The sequence below is a fragment of the Coregonus clupeaformis genome, chromosome 29 (genome assembly GCF_020615455.1).
Source record: "Coregonus clupeaformis isolate EN_2021a chromosome 29, ASM2061545v1, whole genome shotgun sequence".
NCBI classification, from domain to species: Eukaryota; Metazoa; Chordata; class Actinopteri; order Salmoniformes; family Salmonidae; genus Coregonus; species Coregonus clupeaformis.
In genome coordinates, this window is record NC_059220.1 from 8,652,049 (window position 1) to 8,674,279 (window position 22,231).

Below are 22,231 nucleotides of genomic sequence, written 5' to 3' on the forward strand. Positions count from 1 at the left end.
ATTCCTTACTACTTTTATTTAAGGGAACAGGAGAGGAACTAAAACGGGGTCTGTTACCTGCTGTGTTCAATTTGTTTGACTTAAATCAATTTCAGACGTTCCAATCCTACAGCTGCCAAATCGCAAAGTGCTCAATCTCTGTATTAAACTAGAAATCTAGTTGTCTCTCTTTGCCCTCCCTCTCTCTCTATCCAGTTGGAGATGGGGAAGAAAGAGCACCAGCTTGTGACCCTGCAAGGGAAAGTGTCAGAACTGAAGCAACACAGCTGTAGCCAGACTCCCGCCAAACTACAGGTACCGCACACCATTGGTTTATATCTATAGTTTGGGAAATTCTTCTTTGAAGTTATATAAATTGAGGGCAACTTTTTAACTAACTGACACAGTGTGAGTTTCCCAAAACCTTTGTAGAACTAATATAATCTTAAATCCATCCGTAGGCAATGGATGAACGATAGTGCTAAAACATTTAGGTTAACTCCTCCTCTGTTGGTTTGCCCCATACAACTTCGGAAGGAGCTAATCAATATTCTGTGTGTTTATGTCAGGTGCTGGAGGCAGACCTGAGGAAAAAGCTGAGCCAGGTGCAGAAGCTGTGTGAGCAGGCCTGGGGAAACCTCAGGGACTTCAGTTCCCAGAGGAAGCAGTTAGAGGACTACATTACCCAGATGTCTGATTGGCTGAAGAGCACAGAGCAGTCCCTGACGAGTTCGCCGATTGGCTCTGACCCAGAGGACATCTGCAGAGTCAAGGTAGGTAGACATTGAATTGAAACAGGTTTTACCTGAGAACTTACTTGACTTAGTCCTCTTGGCCCTCTTGGGAGCATAGGGCATCCACCATGGCATTCCACCTCACTCTTTTCTGAACAAGGCCTTTTCCCTCTTCCCGACTATACTAAGTTCTTGTTCTGAGAGCTCACACGTGTTATTCTGTATATTATTATTGCTGTATGTGTTGAATTCTTATGTGTGTGAATTGCATGACAGGACATCCAGAAGGACCTTCAGAACCAGCAAGGCAGCATAGATTCCACCAGGGAGAGCCTGAACACTCTGTGTCGGAAGTACCCTTGTGAGGAGCTGGCTGGCCTGGGTAGTGCCCTCACTGACCTCATCAAGGGCTATGAGTCTGTCAACCAGCTTTCTTCCAGGACCCTGGCCTCCCTGCAACTAGGCCTGCAAAAACACTTCAACGGTGGGGATGGCTGGTTCCTAAGAGGGGTTGTAACAGGATATAATAGGGGTGTAGGTGTTAATACCTTCAAGACAAGTTTATTGTACACTATTCGGTTGTCTTTTATTCTTTATTTGTTCTATGGTAGTCTAATTTGGGCTAGTAGTCTAGTCTATTCTACACTACTCCGGGACCATGACAGTGACGATATAATGAATAAGATGATGATGATATCTGTCTCTCTTGTTCTGTAGACCTGGTTCGGGAGTTCCACAGCTGGCTGTCTGGGGAGAGGGAGGTAGTGAAGGAGTGTTCTGACCTATCAGGAGACACTAGCATTGTGGAGCGCAAACTCCAGAAGCTAAAGGTACAGTACAAACATAGCATAGAACCCATACAAACTAGAACCCTCAAATATACTCTTAATCCTCAATCGCTTAGGGTCGGTTTCTTGGACGCAGATTAAGTCTAGTCCTGAACTAAAAACTATTTAAATGTATGTTTTCCATTGAGTCTGCTTTTTTTGTCCAGGATTTAATGTTATTTAAGTGTTGCCCTTGACATGTGACCTCCTATCCTTTAGGGGGCACTGGAGCGTGTGGAGGATGGGGAGGTGCGTCTGACTCAGGTGTGTGAGGAAGGGGAGAAGCTCCTGCTCCACCTCCCTAAGGCCAGCGTTGGCCAGGTGCAGCAGCACCTCTCCTCCATCCAGCAGGACTGGGACCTCTACGTTGAGCAGTGTAGACTCAACCAGCAGGCCCTGGAGGACAGCACTGCACAACTCAACGGGTAAAATATACTTGGGATGGATCTCAATAATAAAAAGAGACTTCCTCTCCTCTCCTCCTCTCCTTTCTTTCATCTTCACTTATCCAGGCCTATCCAGGTGTTGCTCTTTGCTATCCAGATCTTTCACATCAGTACAGATGGGGGGAGGGGGGAGACTAAGATAATTTTGAATTTTGAGCTTTATAATATTGAGATGCACCCTTGGAGCCCAGGAGTGGGCCTCAGGAATACAGTCATAGATATGTATGAGTCCCTGACTGTGACATGGTGATATAATATCTCTGTCTGTCAGGTTTGAGGGGCATCTGAAGAGGCTGAGGCAGTGGCTGGAACACATGGAGCAGAGGCTGACCTCAGCGCTGCCTGAGGAGAAACACAGGGGTCCTGAGAAGGCAACACTGGACCGGGTGGAGGAATACCACCAGGAAGTGCTCAAAGAGATGGACTCGTTTGAGCGACTGTGTCAGGAGTCACAGGTCTTGAATGAAGGTGGACGGGGCGACGGTTGTGAGACGCGGGTGGCTGCAGGGCTGCAGTCTCAGCACCAGGCTCTGCTGCGGAGGGTGAGGGAGAGGCTGAGGTGCTGCCAGGTAAACCTACAGGAACAGGAGAGCTTTAAGGAGACCCTGCAAAGCACCTGGTCCTGGTTGAACGGGATGAAGGAACGACTGGGGACCCTCAACAGTACTCTGGGGAACAAGGAGATGCTGGAGAAGAGACTGGGGCTCGTACAGGTCAGTAGAATCAAGAATTGGTGTGCTCAACTCAATAGTCCTTGAATAAAAGTATTTGGGTGCAGGATTGGAAAGTCATATCAACTGGAAAAGATCATTTCTTGTACAGGTTTGACAAAATGACCATCATTGACTCTGGACCAAAGTAATGCCCTATATAGGGAGTAGAGTACCATTTCAGATTGGCCCGAAGATAGACACCTTACTTTGGTCTTTTGCAATATGGATGCTTGATGCGTTGAAGGTCAATGAGCAAATGAGCAAATGTTGTCCATGGTTGATGAACAAGTCTTCGAATAAACTAAAATAAAGTTTGATTTGATTTGTTTTGATCTTCCTTCCTGTGTGTTCCAGGACATCCTGCTGATGAAGGGTGAGGGCGAGGTGAAGCTGAACATGACGGTAGGGAAGGGCGAGCTGGTTCTGAAGCACAACAGTGTGGAGGGACAGGAGGCCATCTGCTCCCAGCTACAGAACCTGAAGGACGCTTGGGCCAACATGCTCATGACCTCCATGAGCTGTCACAGGTACTAATTTATATACTGTTGTATTTTCAAGATCTATCTATCTATCTATCTATCTATCTATCTATCTATCTATCTATCTATCTATCTATCTATCTATCTATCTATCTATCTATCTATCTATCTATCTATCTATCTATCTATCTATCTCCTCTGTTTATGTATAATCTCTACATGTGTATCCTCCCTCAGTCGTCTGGAATGGACGGTAGCCCAGTGGAGTAGCTACCAGGAGAGTAAGGGGCAGCTGCAGCAGTGGATGGAGTCTGTGGAGCAGGAGGTGAGATTCAGCTGAACGCACTAGACTTTTCTTACTAACACTGATTTAGCATATATGGGCTATTTTGAAGGTTTCACTTGATTGATTGTGATATATGGTGGTTTTACCTTCCTTATTTGAATGCACTGATTGTAAGTCGCTCTGGATAAGAACATTCGCTAGATGACTAAAATGTATATGTAAATGTAGGTGGGTCTGGCCCTGGCCCAACAACCAGGCCTGAAGGAGAAGGCCTTTCTCCTGGAGCGTCTCAGAGCCCTCCAGGCTGACGTGGAGGCCCATGCAGCACCACTGGCCAGGCTGACAGAGAAGGCTGCAGAGCTGCATGAGAAGACAGGTGACCAGGCCTTTGGACCAGAGCAGAGAATGGAACTCAATGCACACTTCGCTGACATTACCGCTGTCTTCAAGGTAATCAAGCCCTGCTCCTAGAGGATGACAGTTAAATACAGTTGAAGTCGGAAGTTTACATTCACCTTAGCCAAATACATTTAAACTCAGTTTCTCACAATTCCTGACATTTAATCCTAGTAAAAAATTCCCTGTCTTAGGTCAGTTAGGATCACTACTTTATTTTAAGAATGTGAAATGTAAGAATAATTATAGAGAGAATGATTTATTTCAGCTTTTATTTCTTTCATCACATTCCCAGTGGGTCAGAAGTGTACATACACTCAATTAGTCTTCGGTAGCGTTGCCTTTAAATTGTTTAACTTGGGTCAAGTGTTTCGGGTAGCCTTCTACAAGCTTCCCACAATAAGTTGGGTGAATTTTGGCCCATTCCTCCTGACAGAGCTGGTGTAACTGAGTCAGGTTTGTAGGCTTCCTTGCTCGCACACGCTTTTTCAGTTCTGCCCACAAATGTTCTATAGGATTGAGGTCAGGTCTTTGTGATGGCCACTCCAATACCTTGACTTTGTTGTCCTTAAGCCATTTGCCACAACTTTGGAAGTATGCTTGGGGTCATTGTCCATTTGGAAGACCCATTTGCGACCAAGCTTTAACTTCCTGACTGATGTCTTGAGATGTTGCTTCAATATATCCACATAATTCTCCTTCCTCATGATGCCATCTATTTTGTGAAGTGCACCAGTCCCTCCTGCAGCAAAGCACCCCCACAGCATGATGCTGCCACCCCCGTGCTTCACGGTTGGGATGGTTTCTTCGGCTTGCAAGCCTTCCCCTTTTTCCTCCAAACATAACAATGGTCATTATGGCCAAACAGTTCTATTTTTGTTTCATCAGACCAGAGGAGATTTCTCCAAAAAGTACGATCTTTGTCCCCATGTGCAGTTGCAAACCGTAGTCTGGCTTTTTTATGGTGGTTTTGGAGCAGTGGCTTCTTCCTTGCTGAGCGGCCTTTCAGGTTATGTCGATATAGGACTCGTTTTACTGTGGATATAGATACTTTTGTACCTGTTTCCTCCAGCATCTTCACAAGGTCCTTTGTTGTTGTTCTGGGATTGATTTGCACTTTTCGCACCAAAGTACGTTCATCTCTAGGAGACAGAACGCGTCTCCTTCCTGAGCGGTATGACGGCTGTGTGGTCCCATGGTGTTTATACTTGCGTACTATTGTTTGTACAGATGAATGTGGTACCTTCAGGCGTTTGGAAATTGCTCCCAAGAATTAACCAGACTTGTGGAGGTCTACAATATTTTTTCTGAGGTCTTGGCTGATTTCTTTTGATTTTCCTATGATGTCAAGCAAAGAGGCACTGAGTTTGAAGGTAGGCCTTGAAATACATCCACAGGTACACCTCCAATTGACTCAAATTATGTCAATTAGCCTATCAGAACTTTCTAAAGCCATGACATAATGTTCTGGAATTTTCCAAGCTGTTTAAAGTCACAGTCAACTTAGTGTATGTAAACTTCTGACCCACTGGAATTGTGATACAGTGAATTATAAGTTAAATAATCTGTCTGTAAACAATTGTTGGAAGAATTACTTGTGTCATGCACAAAGTAGATGTCCTAACCGACTTGCCAAAACTATAGTTTGTTAACAAGAAATTTGTGGAGTGGTTGAAAAACAAGTTTTAATGACTCCAACCTAAGTGTATGTAAACTTCCAACTTCAACTGTACATGCGTCTCTCCTTTGCATAAGAACATTAAGTCTAAGTCTGACGATAATGGTTTTGTAGAAACCATGTTCTGTTTGTGTTATTAGCCGTAATCCATCTAGTTTGGTTGTTGAAACAGACTTTGTTAATGCATCTAGAAAATATCCTTACAGTCCTTGTTCACAGTGTACTCTATGGGCAAACAGCCTAACCCAGTATCTGTATGCTGTCCATCCCCCAGGGTAAGGTTCAGGCCATGGACAACATTGTGACAGAGCATGAGCACTACCTGGAAGCTGTGAGGGACTTCAATGATTGGCTGGCCTCTGCCAAGGAGGAGCTCCAGCGCTGGTCGGATCTGTCAGGAGACTCCACCTCTGTAAAGAGGAAGCTCGCCAAAGTTCAGGTGAGGATGTTCAAGCATCACATACAGTATCTCAATGTCCATCACCCTCTTGTTGACACATCATAGGGAAGCTTATTATAGTTGAGTCCAATGCTACGTTTTAAAAGTAATCATTATAGATGAGAAAATAAGAAGATAAATGTACTCTCTTGTCTGTGTTTAGCCTGTATAGGACATCAGAATGACGAATGGAGAGTAGTCAGTTAGCTAATAACAGTCGTAGCCAGTTAGCTAACAACAGTTGACGTAGTCCGCAGTAACAGTAACAGTATCAGTTGAATGTTTCCTGTTCCATATTCCATGTTCCATGTTCAACTCCAGGAGCTGATAGACTCCAGGCAGCGTGGCCGAGAGTGTCTGAGCCGGGTGCAGCGTTGTGGGGCTGCAACGAGGGACCACACAGGCTCCGGGGGCTCCGAGGCAGTGGAGAGGGAGGAGGCAGCCCTGCTGTCTGCCTGGGAGCAGTGGGAGCGCAGGGCACTGCAGAACAGGGCAGGCCTGGAGACTGCTCTCTCTCAGATCGCCAGTTCTGAACAGGAGTTTAACTGCTTGGCTGCTCAGCTGGAGATGGACCTGCAGGAGTTTAGCAGTCAGCTACAGGAGTGGAGACACAGGCTCTCTCAGGCAGAGGGTAAAAACAGTGGGGAGGAGACTGTGCAGGGCTGGCAGATCGCAAAGGTAAAGCTAATTTGTAGGTGTTCTTACTGTTTAAAGGTTCAATGCTGCCTTTTTATCTCAATATGAAATCATACGGATCCATCCCGCGAGGGGGTCCAATCTGGCCTGTGGGGGGTTTGAGTAAAAAAAATTGGGTGAGGAAACAAACTCAATATACTTTAAATGACAAAGAAAAAAATGCCGTAAGGAACTATTCATACCCCTTGACTTATTCCACATTTTGTTGTGTTAATGCCTGAATTCAAAATTGATTAAATTGATCTACACACAATACCCCATAATGACAAAGTGAAAACATGTTTTCAGACATTTTTGCAAATGTATTGAAAATTAAATACATATTTTTATTTTATATTTTCAAACAAACATTTACATAGGTATTCACACCCCTGACTCAATACGTGTTAGAATCACTTTTAGCAGCGATTACAGCGGTGAGTCTGTCTCTTAAGCCCCGTTTCCACTGGCACTTAAAATTAGGGCCAAATTCTAGCTGGCTTGAATGGAATTCTCAAATTCAAGCTGGGTCAAGGGAAACCCGGGCCAGCGCAGCCCAGTTTCACAACTGGTGCCAGCTCGATTAGAATTCGGGCTGGTGACACCGTTACTATGCAACCACCAGCTGATCACTGCTGGATGCTGGTACCATGTTTAGCTAGCTCGTCTGGGCTTGTTGCTGTTAGCTAGCGCATGGACAAGTAATACTGCAGTAGTCAGACCTGACACGAATTACCACCGTATCCTTCATTCATTTTTGCACAATAAACTTTTATGAGAACAGTCAGCCCATCATTTCTCATTTCTGGAGGCAGTGGAAACGCAATTCGAGCCAGTCCACCAAGGCCAGCCCAACCCAGGTTGACTTCTAAGTGCATTGGAAACAGGGCTTATGAGCTTTGCACACCTGGATTGTACAATATTTGCACATGATTTGCAAATTCTTCAAGCTCTCTCAAGTTGGTTGTAGACAGCCATTTTCAAGTCTTGCCATAGATTTTCAAGCCGATTTAAGACAAAATTGTAACTAGGCCACTCAGGAACATTCAATGTTGTCTTGGTAAGCAACTCCAGTGTATATTTGGCCTTGTGTTTTAGGTTATTGTCCTGCTGAAAAGTGAATTTGTCTACCAGTGTCTGTTGGAAAGCAGACTGAAACAGGTTTTCCTCTAGGATTTTGGTGTGCTTAGCTCTATTCCGTTTTTTATCCTAAAAAACTCCCTAGTCCAGGCCGATGACAAGCATACCCATAACATGATGCAGTCACCACCATGCTTGAAAATATGAAGAGTGGTACTCAGTGATGTGTTGTGTTGGATTTGCCCCAAACATAACACTTTGTATTCAGGACATAAAGTACATTTCTTTGCCATATTTTTTGCCGTTCTGCTTTAGTGCCTTGTTGCAAACAGGATGCATTTTTGTTGAATATTTGTATTCTGTTCATGCTTCGTTCTTTTCATTCTGTCATTTAGGTTAGTATTGTGGAATAACTACAATGTTGTTGAACCATCCTCAGTTTTCTCCAATAACAGCCATTATACTGTAACTGTTTTTAAGTCACCGTTGGCCTCATAGTGAAATCCCTGAGCGGTTTCCTTCCTCTCCGGCAACTGAGTTAGGAAGGACGCCTGTATCTTTGTAGTGACTGCGTGTATTGATACACCATCCAAAGTGTAATTAATAATTTCACCATGCTCAAAGGGATATTCAACGTCTGCTTTTTACATTTTTACCCATCTATCGATAGGTGCCCTTCTTTGCGAGGCATTGGAAAACCTCCCTGGTCTTTGTGGTTGAATCTGTGTTTGAAATTCACTGCTCGACTGAGGGACTTTTACAGATTATTGTATGTGTGGGTACAGACATGAGGTAGTCATTACAAATCATGTCAAACACTATTATTGTAAACAGAGTGAGTCCATGCAACTTATTGTGTGACTTGTTAAGCACATTTTTACTCCTGAACTTATTTAGGCTTGCCATTAAAAAGGGGTTGAATACTCAAGACATTTCAGCGTTTCATTTTTAATTCATTTGTAAGAAATTCTAAAAACATAATTCCACTTAGACATTATGGGATATTGTGTGTAGGCCAGTGACCCAAAATATCAATTGAATCCATTTTAAATTCAGGCTGTAACACTACAAAATGTGGAAAAAGTCAAGGGGTGTGAATCCTTTCTGAAGGCGCTGTATTCATACAGGTTCTTGACTGTCCAGCTCGCTAATAATCACTAGACCGTCAGGGAGTAAATTCCAAAAACTATGGATAGAGTATTTTTTTTGCAAATACAGTATAACCAATTTTCAGTGCAGCCCTCCGGACTTCGTTTTCACAATTTCACAGTGTTATTCCAATCTCATAATGTGAAAATATACACTGAGTATACAGAACATTAAGGACACCTTCCTAATATTGAGTTGCGGTCCCCCCTTTTGCCCTCAGAATAACCTAAATTCATCGGGGCTTTGACTCTACAAGGTGTCAAAAGCGTTCCACAGGGATGCTGGCCCATATTGACTCCAATGCTTCACATAGTTGTGTCAAGTTGTCTGGATGTCCTTTGGGTGGTGGACCATTCTTGATACACACAGGAAACGGTTGAACGTGAAAAACCCAGCAGCGTTGCAGTTCTTGACACAAACCGGTGCGCCTGGTACCTACTACCATACCCGTTCAAAGGCACTTCAATATTTTGTCTTGCCTATTCACCCTCTGAATGGCACACATCCACAATCCATGTCTCAATTGTCTCAAGGCTTAAAAATCCTTCTTTAACCTGTCTCCTCCCCTTCATATATACTGATTGAAGTGGATTTAACAAGAGACATCAATAAGGGATCATAGATTTCACCTGGACTCACCTGGCCTGTCTATGCCATGGAAAGAACAGGTGTCCTTAATGTTTTGTACACTCAGTGTATATAAGACAATGGAAAATCACATTTTTGATTGGACTGGTCCTTTTAGTATTGCTGCAATGCCAAAACGAAATGTAACATTAAAGGAAGGCTTTGATCCGTAATACTTATGATGACTGTTGACTTTTCAAAGTGAAAGTTAGAAATGCCAAAATCACCATATCTTCGGGGGTACATTCACAATCCTCCATTCCCTCTCCTCTAAAGCATATTCTCATTGTGTGTGTGTCACCCAGGACACTCTGGAGGGTCTAGTCCAAGTGGAGCCCATGACAGACAGACTGAAGTCCCAGCTCAACGGTCTGTTGCGGTTCTCCAAGGACCTGGGTACTCAGTCAGAGAGAGTGTCCTCCCTTATCAAGGAGTACAACAGGTAAGTCATTCAGCAGCATGATGGAGGGGTCTTACTATACCTGACATTCAAATCATTTGTTTAAATAGTTTTTGGAATGTGTATATCATGCTATTCTGTAGAAAAGCCATTACATACGCTATGGGCCCGATTCCAAGTTGAGATCAGTAAATGTGTAAATTATTTACTTATGTCAATGAGAGCCAAAATGTAAGTGAAGTATGCAGAATCAGATCTCATGTCAGAATACCACCCGGTAGGTGCTGTGTACAAGTCCTATTATTTGTTCCTCTCTTCTCCCTCCTAGGCTGAGCCTGCAGGCCTCCAGAGAATGCCAAAGCAAAGAGAAGCTTCTGGAGCAGCGGTTCCGTGCTGCTTTCCGAGAGTTCCAGCAGTGGCTGGTCAATGCCAAAATCAACACAGCCAAGTGTTTTGATGTGCCTCAGAACCTCAGCGAGGCCTCCTCCAGCCTGCAGAAGATACAGGTACACTAAGGCCAAGTTTCCCTGGACACAAATCAAGCCTAGTCCATCAGGTTCAATTGATGACCTCCATGAGTTCTTCAATGGAGATTCTCTAGTAAAAGCACTTCTAATCTTTGTCTAGGAAATATTTTGTCCTTAAGCACATTTGGCCTCGCAAGCACATTTGATTGCAGTGGACATTCTGTTTTAAAGAATGCATCGTATCTCTTGGCCATTCTGTCTCCACCCCCAAGGAGTTCCTGAGTGACAGGGAGCAGGGCCACTCCAAACTGAATGGTGTGGTGCTAAGTGGTGAGCTGGTGGTCAGTATCGCTGCCAAGGACAGAGTAGACGCTGTCCAGGCCAAAATGAGCAGTGCCAGAGAAGACTGGAAGACTCTGATGTCCAACCTGCACCAGAGGGAGACTGCCCTACAGGTAATCAATTTATGTACAGCACAGCGTGTAAATCCTTTCGGGTGAGAATATGTCATCTATTCAGTTTGTATAAAATAAAATAATCTCACACTCATTGTACTTTAGTGTGTCTTGAGAGCAAGCATTTTGCCATTTTATCAATTTGTGTGGTGCTGAAACCTCTGTTTTGAATTGTGTATCAGAAGGTGTGTGTGTTTCACTCCTATGTTTCAGAACCTCCAGTCTCAGATGAAGGACTTTGAGGCGAGTGTGGAGCCTCTTCAGGAGTGGCTGAACGGGTCAGAGGTTGCTGTACAGGAGAGCAGCACACGACTCCATGACCTCACAGCCAAAAAGCAGGAGTTGCACAAGCTGCAGGTATACGTGGCCTGTCAAATCATGAAGAGCTATCCTCATAACTGTCCCATCATCCCACCAGGCTCCAGCACCACCGTTATAGAAGCTCACCATTTCAGCTTAGTCACAGCGAATCACTGATGGAGTTCTGCATCGCACTGCCAAAGCTTATCATAACTGCTTACTGCTCATTTCTTCCCTGCTATCTACCTATCTATTTTCAAATGCTTCTGCTGTATGTGTGTTCAATGCGGAGTAAATAGTAACTGTTTAAAGGGTTGACACTTGACAGCCCTGTTCAATGTTTTCAAATGCTTGTATCAAACATCTTTGTCTGCTGTGTTCATTCACCTTCATTCGATTGCCATGTCTTGACAGTATTTCATGTTCATAACATTGACCAAATCTGCTTCTTCTTCCATGTCATTATAACCCTGGTCTCTAAGTGTCTATGTTAACTTGGCTAACTGTCTCTGTGTGTTGGCTTGCATGCCTCTGTCTCTGTGATAACCTGCTTGTGCCCTTGCAGTCTGTGCTCGAGGAGTTAGCCTCTCAAGAGGTTCAGCTGATCAGGCTCAAAGAGAAGGCCCAGCTACTGTGGGACGGACACGCGGCCAGAAAGGGCTTTGTCCACCGTGTCTCGCAGCTCTCTGCTCAGTACCTAGCTCTAACCAACCTGACCAAGGTAACTAACGTCTGCCTGCCCGCCTGTCCACCTGCAAGAGGGCAGGCAGGAGAAACTAGACTGGGTTTGTCTGGAGTCACCTCTCTGGTAAAAATTACGTATATAATCAATGAATTTCCAATTTTATAGCTGAAAAATGAAATACTGTAACCAAGAGCGTAAACTTACAAAATTACTACTGCTCTTCTTTTCTTCCATACTGAATTTTAGCCCTTTGGCATTTGCATACACAAACCCCAGGTTCACTTTAAGTTGAATTTGTCATGAGTGTGCACATGAATGAACACACAGAGACCGACCTATGACATGTGCTATGCTTTGTGGTTCTATAGGAGAAGAGTTCCCGTATCGACCGTATCGTCACTGAGCACCAGCTGTTCTCCCAGGGGCTGAAGGAGCTGCAGAACTGGGTGGCCGACACCAGCCACATGCTGCAGACCTACTGCACCCCCACAGCAGACAAGAACGTCCTGGACAGCAGGATGATCAAGCTGGAGGTACAGTACGACCACCTCTGACCTACATCAAGCTAAGATAAACTCAACTAAACTAAACTAAATTAAGTAAACTAAACTAAACTAAGTAAACTAAACTAAACTAAGTAAACTAAACTAAGCTAAGTTTTTACTAGCTAAAATCAACTAAACTAAACTAAACTCGGACTTGGATTACAGAGTACAGTTTCAAATCTCCAGTATGTTACGGGTAGCTAAGTTAGCATTGCTACTGCCTTCCAGATGCCTGAACTCATTTTGTAATACATGTATTGACTCTTGATGTGTCTCAGGCGTTGCTGACAGCACGTCAGGAGAAGGAGATCCAGCTGAAGATGCTGGTCACCAGGGGAGAGTCTGTCCAGAGGAACACCTCAGTAGAGGGTATACCAGTAGTCCGCAAGCACATCCAGGACCTCAAAGGCTCCTGGGACGCCCTGCTTTCGGCATCCATCCAATGCAAAAGGTTAGCTTATCTTTCTCATGTCCTGAAAGATTAGAATGCCTTAGTAGAATACTTACTGGGTTATGATAACATCTGATCAAATTGAATATTTGTTTTTACTATGAACATTCTAAACACAACTGGCAACTTAAGAATGTTGGTCAATGTTGAGTCAGTGTACAAGTGCCTTTAGTGGCGATCAGCTAACTGTGTGATATATTTATGTGTTCTACACTGTATTCCCTCACAGCCAGTTGGAGGGAGCCCTCTCCCAGTGGACCAGCTACCAGGAGGACGTGCGTCAGTTTGTGGGCTGGGTGGAGCGTGTTGAGGAGAGCCTGGACCCAACAGACAAACAATGCTCTGAGATGAGAGACAAAACTGCCAACCTGGGCAAAGCCAAGGTACCCACGGTCATCTACACTGAGTATAGAAAACATTAGGAACACCTTCCTAATATTGAGTTGCATAATGTCTGGTGCCGGTGCAAATAATAATGGTGAAAGAGGACATCCCTGTCATATGCCTCTGCCTTGTGAAACATTTTGATAAAGTGACATTGGTAATGATTGGTCACAAAGTGCTTCTCAAACATATTTTGTTTTATCAAGAGATGTTACCCTAACCCTGTCTCATGCCATGGTTGTTTCAGCTTTAATAACGGTGAAAGAGGACATTCTTTCCGGGTATTTAGTATTTACATTTTTTATTTTAGGGAGTAGATCAGCTTTAATATTTCAGTTAGATTGTAACTTCCATCAATGTAATTGTCTGCATCACTTCCAATCACCCATATGTTTTTTCTCTCGCAAATATATATATATATATATACACTGCTCAAAAAAATAAAGGGAACACTTAAACAACACAATGTAACTCCAAGTCAATCAAACTGTCCACTTAGGAAGCAACACTGATTGACAATAAATTTCACATGCTGTTGTGCAAATGGAATAGACAACAGGTGGAAATTATAGGCAATTAGCAAGACACCCCCAATAAAGGACTGGTTTTGCAGGTGGTGACCACAGACCACTTCTCAGTTCCTATGCTTCCTGGCTGATGTTTTGGTCACTTTTGAATGCTGGCGGTGCTTTCACTCTAGTGGTAGCATGAGATGGAGTCTACAACCCACACAAGTGGCTCAGGTAGTGCAGCTCATCCAGGATGGCACATCAATGCGAGCTGTGGCAAGAAGGTTTGCTGTGTCTGTCAGCGTAGTGTCCAGAGCATGGAGGCGCTACCAGGAGACAGGCCAGTACATCAGGAGACGTGGAGGAGGCCGTAGGAGGGCAACAACCCAGCAGCAGGACTGCTACCTCCGCCTTTGTGCAAGGAGGAGCAGGAGGAGCACTGCCAGAGCCCTGCAAAATGACCTCCAGCAGGCCACAAATGTGCATGTGTCTGCTCAAACGGTCAGAAACAGACTCCATGAGGGTGGTGTAAGGGCCCGACGTCCACAGGTGGGGGTTGTGCTTACAGCCCAACACCATGCAGGACGTTTGGCATTTGCCAGAGAACACCAAGATTGGCAAATTCGCCACTGGCGCCCTGTGCTCTTCACAGATGAAAGCAGGTTCACACTGAGCACATGCGACAGACGTGACAGAGTCTGGAGACGCCGTGGAGAACATTCTGCTGCCTGCCTCCAGCATGACCGGTTTGGCGGTGGGTCAGTCATGGTGTGGGGTGGCATTTCTTTGGGGGGCCGCACAGCCCTCCATGTGCTTGCCAGAGGTAGCCTGACTGCCATTAGGTACTGAGATGAGATCCTCAGAACCCTTGTGAGACCATATGCTGGTGCGGTTGGCCCTGGGTTCCTCCTAATGCAAGACAATGCTAGACCTCATGTGGCTGGAGTGTGTCAGCAGTTCCTGCAAGAGGAAGGCATTGATGCTATGGACTGGCCCGCCCGTTCCCCAGACCTGAATCCAATTGAGCACATCTAGGACATCATGTCTCGCTCCATCCACCAACGCCACGTTGCACCACAGACTGTCCAGGAGTTGGCGGATGCTTTAGTCCAGGTCTGGGAGGAGATCCCTCAGGAGACCATCCGCCACCTCATCAGGAGCATGCCCAGGCATTGTAGGGAGGTCATACAGGCACGTGGAGGCCACACACACTACTGAGCCTCATTTTGACTTGTTTTAAGGACATTACATCAAAGTTGGATCAGCCTGTAGTGTGGTTTTCCACTTTAATTTTGAGGGTGACTCCAAATCCAGACCTCCATGGGTTGATAAATTTGATTTCCATTGATAATTTTTGTGTGATTTTGTTGTCAGCACATTCAACTATGTAAAGAAAAAAGTATTTAATAAGATTATTTCATTCATTCAGATCTAGGATGTGTTATTTTAGTGTTCCCTTTATTTCTTTGAGCAGTGTATATATACACATATACATATACACATATATACATATACACACATACACACACACATATATATACATACATACATACATACTGTGATGTCACGAGAGGCTGTGTCCTGGAGGGACGTTACATCCCCCTGAGGTGGCTGCAAACCCAGACAGCTATGGCTCCATCTGCTGGTATGGTCGGGAACTCCAACCCTCTATGGCCAATCTTCCCACGCAGCTGAAACCAATCAGGAGCTGATGAGCTGAAGGTTTGTTGAAGGGAAGAGACACGGTCTCCAGGCTGGGCTCTCTGGAGGACAAGAGTGCTGCACGTCCACTTCCATGAGGAATATAAGGATTTGGAGATACTTACCTTTGGGAAATACTCACCTTTGGATATATGCACCTGTGGAAATACGTGTGGGATTTTGGAAGGACGTTTTGCTGGGTTGGCCACTAGCTGCAACGTGGAATACAGTAAGGCTGGGGAAAAGTTATTTGAGCGAGGGAGAGTTATGATTTTGGATGTGGAAGAGACATCCCTGAACTGTTAACCCTTAAGAGCCACCAGAGAACAGAATTGTGTTATACTTTCGTTAGTTTCCCAAGACCTTTAATAAAATCCTTGTTTTGGTTGAACCTGGTCTCCTTGCACTACTTGAGCAATCCCGCTGAAAGCTGTGTAGCCTCTCGTGACATCACAATACATACATACATACATACATACATCCATACACACACATATCCTTATTAAAATTATATTTCCCTTCATTACTTTCCAACCCCACCACCCCTTCCCCAATTGGAGTAAACTAGTGAACAACAACGCTTAGGCCTCTACTTCCAGCCCATACATACTATAAACATTTTATGGACACAGTCAAATTCTCCAATAATTATATTTTGTTTGTTTTTACTCCTGAACTTCCTCCGATCATTTTCATGTCCATCTGGTTTGCTTCTATATGCCATATTTTTCTAACTGTGCTTTCACAAAAGCTCTCAACCTATACCCTATATACTTATTATGGACACTGTCACGATCGTTCACGGAAGATACGGACCAAGGCACAGCATGATAAACATACATTTTATTAAGTACTTAACTCACAACAAAACAACAAACAAACGATACGTGAAGTCATAGGTTACACAAAACAAACCTTAACGGAACAAGATCCTACACTGACTAGTGCCAAACAGGCTGCCTAAGTATGGTCCCCAATCAGAGACAACGAGATACAGCTGCCTCTGATTGGGAACCACCCTGGCCAACATAGATCTAAACGATCTAGAACATCAACATAGAAAATATAACACAGAAACTACACACCCTGGCTCAACATTTCAGAGTCCCCAGAGCCAGGGCGTGACAGTACCCCCAAAGGCACGGACTGCGACCGCGCCACACAAACACAACAGGGTAGGGGCCGGGTGGGCATTCCGCCTCGGAGGCGGATCCGGCTCCGGGCGTGACCACCACTTTCTCTCCACCTCCCCGTTGCGCCCCTGATCTGGTCTGGCACCGCTGACTGGAGCTGGACCCGACGACGGTGGATCAAACCGTACAGGCTCCGGACTGGAGCCGCTGGCCGGAGCTGGACTGGACACTGGTGGAGCGGATTGCTCTGGCTCCGGAGTGGATCCGCTGACTGGAGTTGGACCGGAACCCGGTGGAGCGGATTGCTCTGGCTCCGGAGTGGAGCAGCTGACCGGTGCCGGACCAGGCACCGGTGGAACAGGCACGGGCCGTGCCGGACTGGACACACGCACCACTGGCTTGGTGCGGGGAGCAGGAACGGCCGGACCGGGCTGACGACGCGCACCACTGGCTGGGTGCGGGGAGCAGGAACGGCCGGACCGGGCTGACGACGCGCACCACTGGCTGGGTGCGGGGAGCAGGAACGGGCCGGACCGGGCTGGCGACGCGCACCACTGGCTTGGTGCGAGGGGCAGGAACAGGCCGGACCGGGCTGGCGACGCGCACCACTGGCTTGGTGCGAGGGGCAGGAACAGGCCGGACCGGGCTGGCGACGCGCACCACTGGCTTGGTACGAGGGGCAGGAACAGGCCGGACCGGGCTGGCGACGCGCACCACTGGCTTGGTGCGAGGGGCAGGAACAGGCCGGACCGGGCTGGCGACGCGCACCACTGGCTTGGTGCGAGGGGCAGGAACAGGCCGGACCGGGCTGGCGACGCGCACCACTGGCTTGGTGCGAGGGGCAGGAACAGGCCGGACCGGGCTGGCGACGCGCACCACTGGCTTGGTGCGGGGAGCAGGAACAGGCCGGACCGGGCTGGCGACGCGCACCACTGGCTTGGTGCGAGGGGCAGGAACAGGCCGGACCGGTTGGCGACGCCGCACCACTGGCTTGGTGCGAGGGGCAGGAACAGGCCGGACCGGGCTGGCGACGCGCACCACTGGCTTGGTGCGGGGAGCAGGAACAGGCCGGACCGGGCTGGCGACGCGCACCACTGACTTGGTGCGAGGGGCAGGAACAGGCCGGACCGGGCTGGCGACGCGCACCACTGGCTTGGTGCGAGGGGCAGGAACAGGCCGGACCGGGCTGGCGACACGCACCACTGGCTTGGTGCGGGGAGCAGGACCAGGCCGGGCTGGACTGGGAACACGCACCACTGGCTTGGTGCGGGGAGCCGGAACGGGCCGGGCCGGACTGTGGAGGCGGACTGGAGGTCTGGAGCGGAGAGCTGACACAACCCGTCCTGGCTGAATGCCTACTTCCACACAATACGTGTGAGGCATCAGCACAGGACGTACGGGGCTGTGCACTCGTACTGGCGCTACAGCATGTGGCACTGGCGCAGGATATACGGGACCGAGGAGGCGTACTGGAGACCACGAGCGTTGAGCCGGCACACCCCGTCCTGGCTGAATGCCCATCTTTGCACGACACGTGCGTGGTGCTAGCACAGGACGTACAGGACTGTGCCGGAACACTCGCGGCACAGTACGTGGCTCCGCATAACACGGAGCCTGCCCAGTCACACGCTTCCTAGCCTGAGTATGGGGAGTTGGCTCTGCTCTAACCCTAGGCTCCGCCAACCACCCTTTTAGCCCCCCAAATTGTTTTTATTGGGGCTGTCTCTCGGGCTTCCTCCTTGGCCGGTACCCTCTGCGTTGCCGCTGCTCCTCTCTATAGCGCGCCTCCACAGTCTCCTCCCAAGGACGGCGATCCATTCCGGCCTGAATCTCCTCCCAAGTCCAGGATCCCTTCCCGTCCAGGATCTCCTCCCAGGTCCAGGCTGTCTGTTCCTGGACCCGCTGCTTGGTCCTCTTTTGGTGGGATCTTCTGTCACGATCGTTCACGGAAGATACGGACCAAGGCGCAGCGTGATAAGCGTACATTTTATTAAGTACTTAACTCACGACAAAACAACAAACAAACGATACGTGAAGTCCTAGGTTACACAAAACAAACCTTAACGGAACAAGATCCCACACCGACTAGTGCCAAACAGGCTGCCTAAGTATGGTCCCCAATCAGAGACAACGAGATACAGCTGCCTCTGATTGGGAACCACCCTGGCCAACATAGATCTAAACGATCTAGAACATCAACATAGAAAATATAACACAGAAACTACACACCCTGGCTCAACATTTCAGAGTCCCCAGAGCCAGGGCGTGACAGACACAGTATGCTTTACATTTGTTATATTGTTGTTATTAGTTGTTGCTATTAGTCCCATCCTTCAGCTCCATTCAACACCTCCCATCTATCTCTTAAATTTACATTTTACATTTTAGTCACTTAGCAGACGCTCTTATCCAGAGCAACTTACAGTTAGTGAGTGCATACATTATTTTTATATTTTTCATACTGGCCCCCCGTGGGAAACGAACCCACAACCCTGGCGTTGCAAACGCCATGCTCTACCAACTGAGCTACATCCCTGCCGGCCATTCCCTCCCCTACCCTGGACGACACTGGGCCAATTTTGCGCCGCCCCATGGGTCTCTTAACACCATCCATATTGGATTTCTATTTGCCATATATTTTTCAGCTGTACTGTGATGTTTTAGTATTTTATTTATTTATTAGGATCCCCAATTAGCTGCTGCTGAGGAAGCGGCTACTCTTCCTGGGGTCCAAACAGGAAACAACACAACAAATAAAATACATAGCACTACATTTACTTTACAATTTAGTAATTTAATAGACGCTCCCATCCAGAACTAACCACAGCTAGTGCATTCATCTTAAGATAGCCAGGAAAGACAACCACAAATCACAGTCGTATCCCAAACACGTATCAATACATAATACAATACATTTTACATTTTAGTCATTTAGCAGACGCTCTTATCCAGAGCGACTTACAGTTAGTGAGTACATACATTTTTATTTTTTATACTGGAATCAAACCCACAACCCTGGCGTTGCAAATGCCATGCTCTACCAACTGAGCTACATCCCTGCCGGCCATTCCTTCCCCTACCCTGGACCAATTGTGCGCCGCCCCATGGGTCTCCCGGTCACGGCCGGCTATGACAGAGCCTGGATTCGAACCAGGATCTCTAGTGGCACAGCTAGCACTGCGATGCAGTGCCTTAGACCACTGCGCCACTCAGGATGACGTAATACAATGCAAAATACAATAGGAGGGTGCCTCTGCCTTATTAAAGTCACCAAATGCCAATGTAATACACTTTTGCTTTGATCAAAAACTAACCTAACCCTGTGTCATGCTGTGGTTTAAATACAGTAGAAACATTCACATTAGCCCTGATCCATGTTGTGTCTGTTTCAGCTTCTCTATGAGGAGGTGCTTAGCCACAGCAGTCTACTGGACACCATCACCATGAAGGGAGCCAACATGGCCGAACACTACGTCACCCAGCTAGAGCTCCAGGACCTGCAGGAACGATACAACACCGTCAAGGACAACACCAAGGTATATACAGTACAGCAGTGAAGCATCCATCTCCTTCTCTTGTGTTAGTATCACTTGCAGTGAGTCTCATGTTAGCATTTCATATTTTTGTAGTAGTTACATGTCTATAATGCACATCCTTGTTCTTGTGTTTCCAGAGTGCGGTGGGGAAGGCGGAAGAGCTGGTGCAGGCCCACCAGGAGTACCAGAGAGGCCTACATGTGTTTGAGGCGTGGCTGGAGCAGGAGCAGGAGAAGCTGGGATGCTACACACAGCTAGAGGGGGATGTGGACACTCTGGAGGAGACGCTTCAGAAACTACAGGTCATAACAAGAACATACTGCTGCCTCCACATACAAGAACCAAAGAAGAGTGGCTTTTCCCATTTATCCCATGCTCTGATGTATTGAATATAATGGACCATATTTCCAAATTGTTATCTAAGCGTATGTTATTCAGCATGGGAAAAATTGCCTAGCTTTGCCTGTCGGCGCGAGATGTATAACGGTGTTGGAATGTCCAGTAATGTTTCATAATGTCCAGTCTGAATAACAATGACAGCTGCCTCCCTGCATTCATTTGCAGGAGCTGCAAGTCCAGTGCACGGAGGGCCAGACCCTGCTGAACACCCTGCTGGACAGTAGAGACCAGGTTATGCCCTGGGGTGTCCCACAAATCGAGGACCGGGTCCTGGAGACCTTGCAGCAGGACTGGAATCTGTACCAGGGGAAGCTGGGAGACACCAGGGCCCAGCTCAACAGTGCCCTGGCCAAGCTCCGCCAGATGGAGCAAAAGTTTCAGCGTCTGGATAGCTGGCTGAATAGCATGGAGAGCAAAGGTCAGCTGAGGAGTCATCGCCGGTCAGACCGTGCCACCAAGGACGCTCAACTCCAACTGATAAAGGTCAGCATCTTCTTTGTCTTCTGCAGCGCCTGTGTTTCAGAACATGATGTCCAGTGGTTGTATGTCTCTTTGAGCTAGTCTTCCAATAGGAGGTGCTGGTGTTTCAAGAAAGCCCCGTTTCCACTGGCACTTATAATTAGGGCCAAACTTGAGCTGGCTGGAATGCAATTCTCAAATTTGAGCTGGGTCGAGGGAAACCCGGGCCAGCGCAGCCCTGTTTCACAACTGGTGCCAGCTCGATTAGAATTTGGGCTGGTGACGCCGTTACTTTGCAACCACCAGCTGATCACTGCTGGATGTTGACACAACGTTTAGCTAAATCGTCTGGGCTTGTTGCTGTGCGCTAGCACATGGACAAGAAGTAATGCAGTAGTCAGACATTACATGAATTACCACCATAGCTGGATCATTTTTGCACTACACAATTAACTTTTATGAGAACAGTCAGCCCTCAAATGGTAGCTACCTAACATTAGCTAGCAAATCAGAGTTGAAACAAGCTAGCTAGCTATATCATATCAAACCTGGCGTCTGGTTTGCTTGGTTAGCTAGCTAGCTAATAGCCAATGCCATGGCAAGCAAGGTAGAAATTAAGCTAGCTAGCTAGTTATGCTAATGATGACACTAACCATTTAGCTAGCTAAAGTCAGCAAGCTAAATACATGGCTCTGAGCCTGGCTGGTACTGACAGGAGTATGGGGTAACGTTAGTTACAGCATGGTGAGGGTGAATTAAATTATTCAATATCTTGCTAGCTAGCAACATTAGGGAAGCCAGCTGCAGTCACATATTGGCTACCTAGCAACATGACATCATTTCTAATTTCTGGAGGCAGTGGAAACACAATTTGAGCCAGCCCACCAAGGCCAGCCCAACCTGGGTTGACTTCAAAGTGCCAATGGAAACAGGGCTTAAATTATGTATTTTTTTCTCTCTCTCTCTCTCTCTCTCTCTCTCTCTCTCTCTCTCTCTCTCTCTCTCTCTCTCTCTCTCTCTCTCTCTCTCTGTGTGTGTGTACAGAGTTGGCAGGAGGAGGTGCTAGTGTACCAGGAAGAGGTGGAGGATCTGAGTGTTCTAGCCCAGCAGATCATAGATGAGACCCACATCAGCAGCCGGGTCAGCACCAGAGCTACCCAGCTCACCGCCCGCTACCATGCCCTGCTACTGCACCTACTGGTACGACCTGCTCAGTTACGCATACAGGCAGGATCACACAAGCATGCACACACACACAAACACAGGCATGCACACACACACACACACACACACGCCTGG

At 46.9% G+C, this 22,231-nt stretch overlaps 1 protein-coding gene across 1 annotated transcript in view; it reads left to right on the forward strand.

Moving 5' to 3' along the window:
* The window catches only part of LOC121544644 (nesprin-1), a 169,297-nt gene that overhangs the window by 70,293 nt on the left and 76,773 nt on the right, over positions 1 to 22,231 (forward strand). The window contains exons 46-68 of the mRNA XM_041854654.2: positions 196 to 294; positions 549 to 752; positions 990 to 1,197; positions 1,431 to 1,543; positions 1,760 to 1,965; positions 2,258 to 2,699; positions 3,054 to 3,226; positions 3,416 to 3,503; positions 3,693 to 3,914; positions 5,813 to 5,977; positions 6,299 to 6,655; positions 9,814 to 9,950; positions 10,237 to 10,414; positions 10,648 to 10,830; positions 11,044 to 11,187; positions 11,696 to 11,851; positions 12,184 to 12,348; positions 12,639 to 12,811; positions 13,041 to 13,194; positions 19,931 to 20,074; positions 20,212 to 20,376; positions 20,639 to 20,956; positions 21,977 to 22,132. Of these exons, the coding sequence (XP_041710588.2) occupies positions 196 to 294; positions 549 to 752; positions 990 to 1,197; positions 1,431 to 1,543; positions 1,760 to 1,965; positions 2,258 to 2,699; positions 3,054 to 3,226; positions 3,416 to 3,503; positions 3,693 to 3,914; positions 5,813 to 5,977; positions 6,299 to 6,655; positions 9,814 to 9,950; positions 10,237 to 10,414; positions 10,648 to 10,830; positions 11,044 to 11,187; positions 11,696 to 11,851; positions 12,184 to 12,348; positions 12,639 to 12,811; positions 13,041 to 13,194; positions 19,931 to 20,074; positions 20,212 to 20,376; positions 20,639 to 20,956; positions 21,977 to 22,132 (4,350 nt within the window). The remainder of the gene's footprint in view (positions 1 to 195; positions 295 to 548; positions 753 to 989; positions 1,198 to 1,430; positions 1,544 to 1,759; positions 1,966 to 2,257; positions 2,700 to 3,053; positions 3,227 to 3,415; positions 3,504 to 3,692; positions 3,915 to 5,812; positions 5,978 to 6,298; positions 6,656 to 9,813; positions 9,951 to 10,236; positions 10,415 to 10,647; positions 10,831 to 11,043; positions 11,188 to 11,695; positions 11,852 to 12,183; positions 12,349 to 12,638; positions 12,812 to 13,040; positions 13,195 to 19,930; positions 20,075 to 20,211; positions 20,377 to 20,638; positions 20,957 to 21,976; positions 22,133 to 22,231) is intronic.